This window comes from Hipposideros armiger, unplaced genomic scaffold (genome assembly GCF_001890085.2).
Source record: "Hipposideros armiger isolate ML-2016 unplaced genomic scaffold, ASM189008v1 scaffold_487, whole genome shotgun sequence".
In the NCBI taxonomy this organism is placed as follows: Eukaryota; Metazoa; Chordata; class Mammalia; order Chiroptera; family Hipposideridae; genus Hipposideros; species Hipposideros armiger.
In genome coordinates, this window is record NW_017731837.1 from 27,552 (window position 1) to 40,442 (window position 12,891).

At 38.4% G+C, this 12,891-nt stretch overlaps 1 protein-coding gene across 1 annotated transcript in view; it reads right to left on the bottom strand.

The window, feature by feature from the left end:
- Positions 1-285: 285 nt before the first annotated feature.
- The window catches only part of LOC109395835 (receptor-type tyrosine-protein phosphatase gamma-like), a gene marked incomplete at its 3' end in the record, with an annotated part of 531,517 nt that continues 518,911 nt past the window's right edge, over positions 286-12,891 (bottom strand). Inside the window, exon 5 of the mRNA XM_019667172.1 lies at positions 286-381. Within this exon, the coding sequence (XP_019522717.1) occupies positions 286-381 (96 nt within the window). The remainder of the gene's footprint in view (positions 382-12,891) is intronic.

Genomic DNA, 12,891 nt, shown 5'->3' on the forward strand with positions numbered 1-12,891 from the left:
ATGCTCCAGTAGTGAAGTAACTTAGATGATAAATGTGTTCTTCAGTCTGTGCACCAGTCAAGTAGCAATAAAATCAGAATAATTCATGCAAAAATTTTCATTATGTTTCTAAACATACTTATTTACATTTTAAATCACACAACAGACAATATGAAATATCTTTTATTTAGACAGGTGTGAACAAGAAAACAGATGCGTTCATTAAACATAGAACAAATTGGTGAATTAAAAAAAAACTATTCTGAGAATTCTCTAGGTGAAGTACTTGGGCCACTGTTAACTTACCTGAAAAAATATGGCCATGGCTCCAATTATTCTGTTTTCGGAAATTGCAGTTTGAAAGCTGTCAAAGTCGTCTGGATTGTAAAAGAAAATCTGCATCTGTAAAAGAACAATGAAAAAATTTATTATGAAAATTTTTCACACCTACGCAGAAGTAGAGAGAATCGTACAATGATCCCAGATTATCCCACTTGCTAAAATTTGGCCAAAAGTATTCATCTATCTGTATTTTTTTCTTTGCTAAAGTATTTGGGAGCAAACCCCAGGCACCATAATATCATCATACCATTTTACCTCCATGAACTTCAGCAGGCGTTACTAAAACACACATCTTCTCACATAACGCTGGTGCCTTCTTGCAGCCCCCAAACAAATAAGACTGACACTTTCCCATTACCTAGTACTCATGTCATCATGAAAGTTCCCTACTAAGAAACCAAATTTTAATGGAGTTAAACACCTTGAAGTAGAAAGCGAATGAAGCCTGTGAAATTCAGTCCATGTGTTAAAAAATGATAAATGCTCAAATGGGCACATCTTTATAAACACTGCTCATTCTAATAAATGTGAGGGGTTCTCTCAGTAGCCTTGAGAAGTAGCCTAAACGGAATATTTGTTTGACTCCACAAAGAAACATAATGGTAATGTTGGTAATAATGCCTTACACTTCACAGTTTGCAAAAAGTCATCACATACATTATTTCACTGAATCCATCTGACAACCCATGTGAAGATAGGGCAAAACTACTACTATCAGTTATAGATGAGGAAATAGTGCTTCAGAAATTTGACGTTGATAATGGCTAAGATTAAACTTCAGAGGAAGACTATAAAATCCAGGTGCTCTCATCCCAACCTTAAAAACCTTCTCTTCCATTTGGCTAAAATTTCTTATTCAAAAAGCAGAACACAGATAAATCAACTTAAATTCATTATACAACTTTAATGCTTGAACACTCCTTGATATTTCATACAATTCGGAGAACAAAAATGGACCACAGAGTCATCTCCTGAGTCCACATTTATGATAAAAATAATAGATGTGGGGACCTATTCCAGTTTCCTCATTTACCTGCTGTGAGACCTCAGGCAAGCAAGCTATTATAATTTCTGAGCATTGGCTTCCTCATGTAAAGAATCAAGTATTAGCCCTTGGCGGGTGGGCCTGGGGATCACAAGTGAGTGTAGTGTATAGTATGTAGCACCATGTTTAGACCCCACCAGTGCTCAAGAACTCACCATCACCACCACCATATTGTCAAGTTATCATCTGATAGAGACCTGAAAATTTCTGATTCCACTGAATCTTCTAGACTGAACCTACTCCCTATAGAAAATCAAATCTCCTGTATCATCAGCTCTCTTCTATGACCTCTGTTTCCCCACTTTTCCCAATGACATGATGCTATTTAGACAGAACAACCACCACAACCCAGATGGAGTTTGGAGATTGGATACTGAATAATAAATTCCCAGTGGGGAAAGTGAAGTCGCAGCAACTAAAGGAAGAGGTCAGAGGTAAACAGAGTCATGCTGACTGAATTAACCAAGGTCTTATGAACAAGGTGGTATTTCTTTTCTGAAGAGTGAAATCAGATAACCCAATCAGGACACTTTCTAGGAAAACTCAAGTACCCAAGTGGCTGGGAGAAAGATGGGTAGATTATTTTTCTAGCATTTTCTTTCTCAAAGCGAATTACTTTTGCTCAGACTGTGAATTCCAGCTGAATCTGGCAGCTTCTTACAAATGTGTTGCCTTTAGGTTTGGACAGCTGTAGACATCATGAATTCACACTGGGAAAATCCATTCAATGAGGTGCAGATTAAAACAGTTTAATGCTGAATGAATTGCTTTGGATACATTGCTACTAGCTCAAGAAAGAAAATCGACACAAGCACATTACACTTCACTTTCCTTTTAAAACTCAGTCCCTCAAATTAAGTAAGTTCCCAGAGTGTTTTCTTATTCTTCAGTGCATGGTCAAGGGTGGCATTGTTTAATGCATCACCTGAATAGTGTGTGATACAAAATACTTTAAGGCCGTTTCAAGGGCATTTTCATTTACAACTGGATGAGAAAATTCATTTTTAGAAAATGTCTTTGAGTCATGACTCCACCCATCAGGATAATAAAATGTCTCGTGGAGAGAACAGTAGCATAAGTCTGAAATATCAATTTTCCTTGCTGTTCCTCTCAAGTTGTCTGTCGTCTACTGAATTATGTGAATTTCTGAAGCTATCTTAAATGTGAGAGTCAATAAGTACATGGAGTTTTGCTGAGTAAATTGGACTTTTAAGTTATTTTAGTGTTATTGTTGATGAGACAAATTTGGGCAGAAGCTGGAAATCTATTTTCCAGAAACATCTTTGGAAGGTGTTGTGGTGGCTATTAAATATCTTGAGTAAGCCCATCAACTTTCTGTACCTGCTGTCAAGAACTATACTCAGAGCCTTCCTTTCAGCATTCCCCAAAGTGTGTTCTTTTGAATAATGTGAATCTTAGTGATGCTTACTGTATGGCAATTCTCCAGAAGAAACATGGTGCACATAAGCTGAAGAAAAGATATGGAAAATCCAGCAATAAAGAGATCTATCTATTCACTGTTCCTGCACCCACTACCACCAATTATTTATATTTTACCCCACTTACATCCTCTCCCTCTCTCTCTCTCTCTCTCCCCACACACACACAATTTTTTTCTGAATCATTTAATAGTAAATAGGAGGAAAATGCCCCTTTACCTATAAATACCTTAAGTAGATAATTTCTAAGAATGAGTATATTCTCTTATATAACCACAGTACAATTATTAATATTTGCAAACTTCACTTTGATACAATACTATTTACAGTGCATTTTCAAAATTTGGCAAGTGACCAAATAAGTTCATTATAGATCATTATTTTGGTTCTCAGTTCAGGAAGCCAACCTATGATCAAACTTTACATTTAATTGTCATGTCTCTATACTGCCCCTCTCCCATTCCCCACTTTCGTCTGGAACAGTTACTCAGCCTTTCTTTCTTTACTTTGGCCGTGTGAAGTGGACAGGCAGGGTCTGTCTCATGGGTTCTCATGATTAGATTTAGGTGGTGCATTTTGGGCAGGTTACCACAGAATTAATATTGTTGTCTTCACAGTGTACCATATGAGGAAGCACGTGAAGTGGGTTTATTCTAATAAGACTAGTGTTTAACGTGATCACATGGTTAAGGTGATGTCTGCTAGGCTTCTCTACCATAAAGTTACTAATTTTCCTTTTGTAATTAAAAAGTACTTTGCAGGGAGATATTTTGAGATTACAAAAATATCCTATTCCTCATCTAACTTTCACTCACTAGTTTTAGTATCCATTGATGATTTTATAACTCGACCAGCCTTCAATATTCATTAATGGCATTCTAGTTTAAAACATAGCCTTCCCTCTCCATAGTTCATTCGTTTGTTCATTCATTCATTCATATCAACAGAAACTCATTTATTTTTGCTTCTATTTGATCTAGTGGGTTATTATCCATTACTATCAGTATTTATTTGTAAGCTCAAACTGTCTCAGGTTTGCTCAATAGCTGGCTCTTCAGAGTCCTGTCATTCTGTCACATGCTCACATTTTTCATTTTTTTAACCCCTTATTAGCTGGCACAGATGTTCTACATTCATCTTGTATTTTCCCTGCTCCAGTCCTAAAACTGGTCATTTCTTAAGCAAGCCCTGGTTCCTTTTAGTGAGGAATGGCATTTAAAGACCTAATAATGTTAACTCAGTGTTTTCTAAATATGTTTGAGATTAGACAACTTTGGTTCTTCAGGAAAATTATATAACGTAAGGCTGTGTATGTCTATTCCAACCAGACCCTCTGTGCAAGAGAAGGAAAGCTGGATCAACTTTGTATAAATGGATGTCTCTCCACCATGCAGAGTACCATGAGATATGTAAGTCACCCCAACAACAGAAACAAACCATATGAAGCTCAACTAAAAAGCCACTGGCAGACTGTTTGCTGTACACCAGGGTGCAATCAGGGACCAGTTCTAAAATACCTTTTAAACTCATGAGCGAGAATCAGAAATGGCTCATCCAACTGTACCTGTCAAATGGCTGGAATGGACAAACCCTCAGGCATGTCTCTAGCTAGATCAAGGTGGTAGATAATATAAAACATACTATCACATAACCTGACATTTGGAAAATAGCATTTTACAGGGAGAAAAAGCCCCATCACTGACCAGAAAGCATGTGCTAAAAGATAGATGTGGAAGATGCCTGAATGAGTGGCAACATTGCCAAGTGATGGGAAAGATGAAATCAGCACTGTGAGTGCAGCGCTGGTAGCGGTCAATGCTCTACGACTGTTGGGTACTGATATGATGTATACAGTCACAATATGTCCACTTAGCTTCCCTTTCTCCTGCTTTATATTTAAAATGTCTATAGTTGCAATTTGATTTAAAAGCTATGTATATGCTTGGTTTCCTATTTGTATCACTCTCTGTGTTAAGACAAATGAATAGAAAGTGACAGATCCGAAAATTAAAGCCTTCTATAGTTTTATTAATGTTGTTTTTCAAATATGTAGTGACTGCCTACTCTGTGTCAGGAACTGTACTCTCATCATCCTTTCACACTTACTGAGGTAGCTACCACCATGATCATTTTACAGCCAAGGAAACCAAAGATTTCTAAAGTTACAAAGCTCTTAAGGAAGAAGGGTGGAAAGCACTGTGTTTTAACTTCCTTTCAAAAAACATACATTTCTTCAATGTGTACACCCCCATACACACATACATGGCCCAAGAAAATTGCATGATGAATTAAATAGGGAAACAGTACGCAGATAGCTCTAGAGGAAAAGCAATCTACTGACCATCAGTAGATATTTCCAGGATACTGTTGGGCATCTTCATAGAGTGGAAAAACCCACATGAAAAGATACAGGAGAAGAACAGATGAGATGTAAAAAGGATGACATAAAGATGGTGACTGAAAAGGCAACAGCAAGAATTACAAATTGCCTAGGAGGCAGTATATAACAGAACAGAAGAGGTGAAATGTATTTTTCTGAACATAATTGGTGCTAACCAAGTTAAGTAGTAAGCTAGTTGAGAACATGGTGGTGGACCGACAACTGTTGCCTAAGAATAAAAATGTGTAGTGAAGGCACAGTAGAAATCTAAACACAGTTAATGATCTTCTGGCTCCACTTGTGGGAAGATTTGCATAGGATGATGCCAGAATTGAGGTTTTTATATAACAGGTTCTTAATATTATTTGATTTTTAGATTATGCTGTACCTTAACTACTATAGTATTCAGCCAGATCACACACACTCAGCACAGCACATTCTAATTCTTTGAGTCTGCCATTGCCATCAGAGAGGAAGATCAATGCAGGTAAGACTTCTATCTGCCTAGTTCAAGGCTGGTCTTGAACAGTGCCGTTCATTGTAAATACTAGTAATTTATTTTTGGAGTGAATGAATAGGGGCTCTGAATGGAAGCAAGAATTGTCAAATGATAAAGCCACAAGTACTATAATGAGTTCTGGCTATCTCTAGGAATCAATAACAAAATGAGAGATCAGAATAGTAAGAGAACAAATGCATTTACCGTATTTGCCGGCGTATAAGACGATTTTTTGGCCCTGAAAAATATGCCTCCAAGTGGGGGGTTGTCTTATATGCCAGGTACACTTCAGATAGACTGCCCATAGTGCTTGCCCCGTGCCATAGTGGCCTCCCGATGCCCGCCCGCTTCATTCCACATACCTCTCAGGCATCAGCAGCGCTGCTGGGTGTATGCTCGGCTGTTATGCGATTTTGCTGTTATGCGATTTTACCACACTCGCAAAATCGCACACAGCCGACCATACACCCAGTATGATAGCGCAAAATCGCGAATCGCGATACCATACTGGGTGTATGGTCGGCTGTGTGCGATTTTGCGAGTGTGGTAATTCGGGTTACCGTATATTTCTTTACATATGCATTGAAGATTCGCGATTTTGCGCTATCATGGTGCCTGTTAGAATGTTGAAGAGCTCGCACTTGTGCACTAGTTAGGTCCCAGGGAGATGCTGATGCAAGGGTGGACCAGACTGCTATAGTGACAGGGCGGGCAAACAGGGAGCAGGGACCAATCAAATCAGGCTTTGTATACAGCCAACAGCCAACCACAATACTGCACCATTGTACAGTACAGCATAGAAAATGTCGACCAGTCAAACCCCTATCATCCCTATCATGGCACCAGCCAAAAGAAAGAAGTATGATGCAAATTTTAAACTGAAAGTTATAAACTTTGCTAAGGAAAATAATAATTGTGCTGCTGCAAGACAATATGTAGTAACAGAAAAGATGGTTCGGGACTGGAAATCAAATGAGAAAGCATTAAAGCGTATGCCAAGGGGTAAGTGTGCATTAAGAAGAGGCACCCCACACTGGCCAGAACTCGAAAAACATGTAGCAGACATGGTGGCTCAACATCGCCAAAACGGTTATGTGGTGACACGAAATACAATACGCTTGTTTGCACTTCAGTGGGCCAAATCAAATCTGATATTGTTTTACCTTTTATTTGGTGTGTGGAAGGTGTGCGGAAGAGGGGGTAGTCTTATACGGCGAGTATATAACAAACTCTGTATTTTGAGTGGAAATGTTAGGGGGTCGTCTTATACGCCCAGTCGTCTTATACGCCGGCAAATACGGTAAACTGAAGGAGAAAATGCTCAAGAAAATGCAAATATATGCCAAAATCACTGTGAAATGGCTAAGTGGCCCAGGTATGGTTCTGCTAAATACAGATTATATTACTTTCTCTTTCATCTACAAGAAATTCAAACCATTTCCTACCCCAGCAACTCCAGCCTGCAATTTTAATACTCCAACAAAAGAAAATCTATTCATTTGAATCATGGAGAAAAATAATACATACTATACATATAATATAAATAAATAAATAAATAAATAAATAAATAAATAAATATATATATATATATATATATATATATATATAACACAAACACTCTGAATTCAGAACTATGAAATGGGTATTTTATATCAATGAACAATTTTTACTCCCAGTTACCTTTTTACAGGGTCATTATATTTTTATCCCTTGTGGTGGTAAATTTTAATTGTCAACTTGATTGGGCTATGGTGCCCAGTTGTTGGGTCAAACATTCTAAACGCTGCTGTGGTGTGAATAATATTAAAATTAACAGATTGAATAAAGCATACTACCTTACATGACATGACCTCATGCAATCAGCTGAAAGCCTGAGGTCTCCCTAAGTAAAAGAAATTCTGCCTAAGTTTCCAGCCTTTGGACTTAAGGCTGCAATGCAACTCTTGTTAGAATTTCCAGCCAGTTCTGCAAATTTAAGGCTTGCCGACCTCTAGAATTAAGTAAGCCAATCTCTTACAAACTCAAGCAGTCTCTCTCTCTCTCTCTCTATCCCACCCCCACATATACATCTCTCTGACCCTCCCTCCTATATCTATATCTCCCCGATTGGTTCTATTTCTCTGGAGAACCCTGACTAATATACCCTCAAAGTCCCTACTGATTTTAAGCTAACATACATACATATATACGTATATATGTCTGTGTATCACATTATAAAACCACTCTGCAATCCAGTTACGTTCTGAGCTTCTCTGAGCTCTGAGCCCTATCCTCCTCATTCACCTCTTCTAACAGGCTTCTCTCCTGGAGAATGTAGCCCGTGTTGCAACCCAGTTCACACTCTTGTGACTTAAGAAAAATGTCCATGAAGTTGGCAGCCAAAACGACTGGGTGATAATAAGTGAAGATCAAGGAACATGAGCTACAGCATTAGATCTGATTTGTATACTGAAGATACTGGAGAGTCTAAGGCTCAGTGACCCCTTCTGTCACATAGACGTAACACTTACCTCATGGGATCGTTGTAATAGATTCACTAGTTACATGCTTTGGAAAAGTAAGAATAAACTAAATAGCTCTCCCTTTTTATCATTATGCATCTTTATCACTTTTCTTTATTACTTCCTTTATGACCAGAGGTGAAAACAAATTGTTTCCACAGGCCAGCCAACATCCCAATGAGTCATACCACAAGGTGTAGCAAAGAAATCTGTGTGTGGGCTTCACACAGCCTTCACTGAAGAATATTTTTAGAAGAACTGTGCTACAAGGAATAACAGGTATTCAGCACGTTTGCAGGCAAGGTAGCATTTAAATAAACATTCTCAAATGCTTGCTTTATACAATATCATTAATCACAGAGTGCACTAATCTTAATTATTTCCTTTTTACACTTGACCTGTAACATGAAATTGTCTTCATCTACTTACTTTACAGCAAGAATCCAGAATTTTGGAGAAGAACCCAAATTGCACACCAGGCCTAAAACTCATACACAATCAGGCGTCGGGATGTTTTTGGGATCCCTTTTAAAAGTCTCTGTGTGGAACTCGTTCATGCCATTATGATTTTTGGAATTTCTGGTTCGGTGATGCATCTGATTAGTCAAATAAATATATAATCCTTAGAATTTTCCCTTGGTAGGGAAGAGTTCAGGCTCTGGCTTACAATAGTAGGTTGAGTTTTTCAGGAATTTACTATGCATAATTCATGAGTTATTTCGTACAGCTCCGCATAGTTTGAACACAAATGAGGCAGGTTCAGCACCTGGCTGCATGTTAGCCAGGTACCCTTCATATACTCAGGGAAGAGGACAGTAAGCAGTAGCTGTGTGATCCGGGTGAATTAGTCACACTCTGAATCTCAATATTCCTGCGGGTAAACTGAGGATAAGAAATATATCACTGAGTCACAGTGGGGATTAAGTAAAATGACAAGTACAGCACCTGGCACACAGTAGGCCCCCAACTGATTCACATGTATTTAAAAATGACTTAAAGGGGAAAAAAAGGGAGAAAATACAAATAAATTAGTGAAAGAGCTATCGCAAATTGGAAACTACCCAAATGCTAATCAATGATGGAATGGGTAAAAAAAAAAAAATTGTGACACACTCACACAATGGAATATCTAACGGAATGCATGAAAACTACAGGTAACGACACAGATGAAATTTCAAAATGCTGAGCCAAATAAGACAGATACCAAAAAAAAAAAAAAGAAAAGGAAAGGATATACCATGCGAGTCCATTGGTATAAAGTGCAAAACCAGGGCCGGCCGAGTGGCTCAGTTGGTTAAGAGCTCGCTCAAGAGTTTGAGCTCTGAGCAACAGCGGTTCGAGGCCAGCCCGAGCTGAGCAGCTGCTAAGCTACCAATAGGTAGCAGGATGGCTCAGCTAAAAAAATAAAAATAAAAAATAAAAAATAAAAAATAAATAAAGTGCAAAACCAGGAAGAACTCAGGTAGTTAGTTAGAAACCAACACAGTGGTTACCCCGGGGGGTCGGCAGGGTGCAGTAACTGGACGCAGGATATAGGTGTTCCAGTAAGTGCCCTTTCTTGCTCTTGGGCCTGGTGAAAGAGCGTAAACGTGTTCAGTTGTACACTTAATATTTGTGAATGTTCTCTTTGTATATTAGACTTTAATGAGAAATAAATAGTATTAGTGAAATAGCTGCCACTTTTGAAACCGGAATAACCAAAAGTATAACGTAACCCAATAATAGAGCAGGCCTCATTTGCTTCTCTGCGCCACATACACCCTTTCAATTTGACAGAGGCTGCTCTAAACCACAGGGTAAGGCTAGAGAGAAATTACCTGCCTGACAGAGCAAATTAGGGTGACTGTCTGCGGTGTGTGGCCTCATGCCAGCCTAGGACCAAACAACAATTACACTGACCAAGTTCTGCTTCTCCCCACTCTTTCCCTTCAGGCAGACACTGCGAACGAGTCCAAGAGACAGCCTCCTCCATAAAACATTCCACGAGGACTGCTAAATTGTATCCAAAGCTTTTCGAGACAAGAAAATCTAAAGGAGTTCATCACCACCAAACCAATATTACAAGAAACATTTAAAGCGGCATCTTTAAAAAGAAGGAAAAAAATAAACAATATGAATGATAAAATGGCAATAGTTACAGACCTATGTAAATAGATTAAATGCTCTAATCAAAAGCACAGGATGGCTGAATGGATAAGAAAGCAAGACCCTTACATATGCTGCCTAAAAGTACAAGAGACGCTCTTCAGATCAAAAGACACACACAGACTGAAAGTAAAGGGATGGAAAAAGATATTTTATGAAAATGGAAGTGAGGAAAAAAAAAAGCTGAGATAGTAATGCTTATATCAGACAAAGTAGACTCTAAAACTAAGGCTATAAAAAGAGACAAAGAAAGACCCAGGAATTCCACTTCTGGGTATTTACCTGAAGAAACCCAAAACACTACTTCAAAGGGACATGTGCATCCATATAGTCATTGTAGCATTGTTTATTATACAATGGCCAAGATACGAGGCAACGTGGGTGTCCATCAATGGATAAACGGATAAAGAAGAGGTGTACTGATATACAATGGAATATTACTCAGTCATAAAATGGAATGAAATCTTGCCATTTGCGAAAACATGGATGAACCTAGAAGGTATTTGCTAAGTGAAATAAATCAGACAGAAAAAGACAAACACCATGTGATTTTCCTTATATGTGGAATCTAAAAAACAAAACAGAAACAAATTCATAGACACAGAGAACATTTTGATGGTTGTCAAAAGGCGGGGTAGGTGAAAAGGGGAAAGGATTAAGATGTGTAAACTGACAGTTATAAAATAGTCATGAGGATGTAAAGCATAGCATAGGGAACATAGTCAATGATATTGTACAATAATAACTATGTATGGTGTCAGATGGACACTAGACTTAAGGGAGGATCACACTAAGTTATATAAATATCTAATCACTGTGTTGTATACCTGAAACTAATATAATATTATATGTCAACTGTAACTGAAAAATTAAACATTATTTTAAAAAAGAAAGAAATGTATACAAATTTTACAATACTGTACACGAATGAATTAATCCCTTTCATCCTTGCCATCACCCTTGGGGTTAGGTCCTATTCTTTCCCCATTCTATACAAAAGGAAATTAAGGCTGAAATACTAGATTTTGTCTAAGAAGTAATAAAACTGGGATTCAAACCCAGGCATTTGATTGCACAGCCCACACACTTAAATTCCTCTCTGTACAACCAGAATTCCCATTAGCAATGAGAACTACCCATTACTTATCTCTAGGATCCCAGCACAAAGCTTTCAAAGCAGTGGTTCTCAACCAGGGGTGATTTTGGGCACCAGGGAATATTTGTCATTATCTACAGACATTTCTGGTCATCATTAAGTGGGCAGGAGATGCTACTGACATCTAGAGGGTAGAGGCCAGGGGGGCTGCTAAAGGGTCACAGAAAGGATCACACCCCTACCCCACCCAAAAAATAATTATCCTGCCCAAAATGTCAATATTGTTGAGGTGTAGAAACCTTGACTATATTCACTGTCATGTGAAACCGAGTCAAAGGATATGGTAAAGCACTTTGTTTTTCTTTCCCTTTGCCACTACAACTGAACTTTAAGGGGGTAGGGGGTACACGTCTGCTGCAATGGAGCACTAAGACTGAGAAAGCAGTCTTGCCCCCACCCATAAACCAGCAATTTCAAGACCACTTTTTATCTATTCATATGAGAGTTACTGTAGTGCCTTTCCATTAAAACAACCTTTCATTGCTTGCATAGCTATTTTATATATAAAGTTGATTCTGAAATGCAGTGGAGCTTAACACCTTGGATACAGTGGAGAGGGAGGGGGTCTCTAGGTGCATCTGGAACTCATTTGTATTTCAAAAACACGAAAATAACCACCGCAGTGTTTGTGCTCTTTGTAATATGAAACTTTTTAGAAATTGCTTTGTACTTCGGAGTAACAGCCATATGATTCACCATGAAATGAAGTCTGGAAAATCATTTTGGATAAATGGACCTATAAATTCAATAGAATTTCCATGACAACATAGATTGCAACACTCAACCACAAATAAAAGGTTATAAATCACTCAAACCCAACTAGGAATCAGCAATATGTCTCCTGTTTTAAAATACAAGAAACCTAAAATGTAGTTTATTTGTTACTTACTCACCTGAAGTTCCCATTAGCGTTCTTCCCTCACTTCTGATATTGTATTTTCTACCCCATAACAGGTTTGGGGGAAACGATGATGCCAAGAATTTGCAATTAAGTTAGATAAAATTAACCCAGGTATAGAGTGGTTGTATTCCTCCCTTCCTGCCAGCCAGAAGGCTACAAGAAAGCTTGTGCACAAAGTTACGTGGTTTTATTCAGAAAACTGCATTGTGCCCTATGCAGCTGAATGCTGCCAAATCAATGTCTCCATAAGAAAAAGGTTTATGCAAAACATTTCTGAGAACACCCATGCAAGACAACCTGGATGCTTCCCAACTGCTTCTGAGCTCTATAAATCAAAACCACACCCTCCAGTGTTCTCAGAACAATCTCCACAGGAAGCCTGTTTTAAATCAGCTGGGCCAGCCGAATTAGAATATCTGTTCTTCAAACCTGCTCTCTGCTCCTCAGGCCATGTGTTACATGCTGGTGCAGGTTCCCTTCCAATAGACTCTTCTAGATACAGTG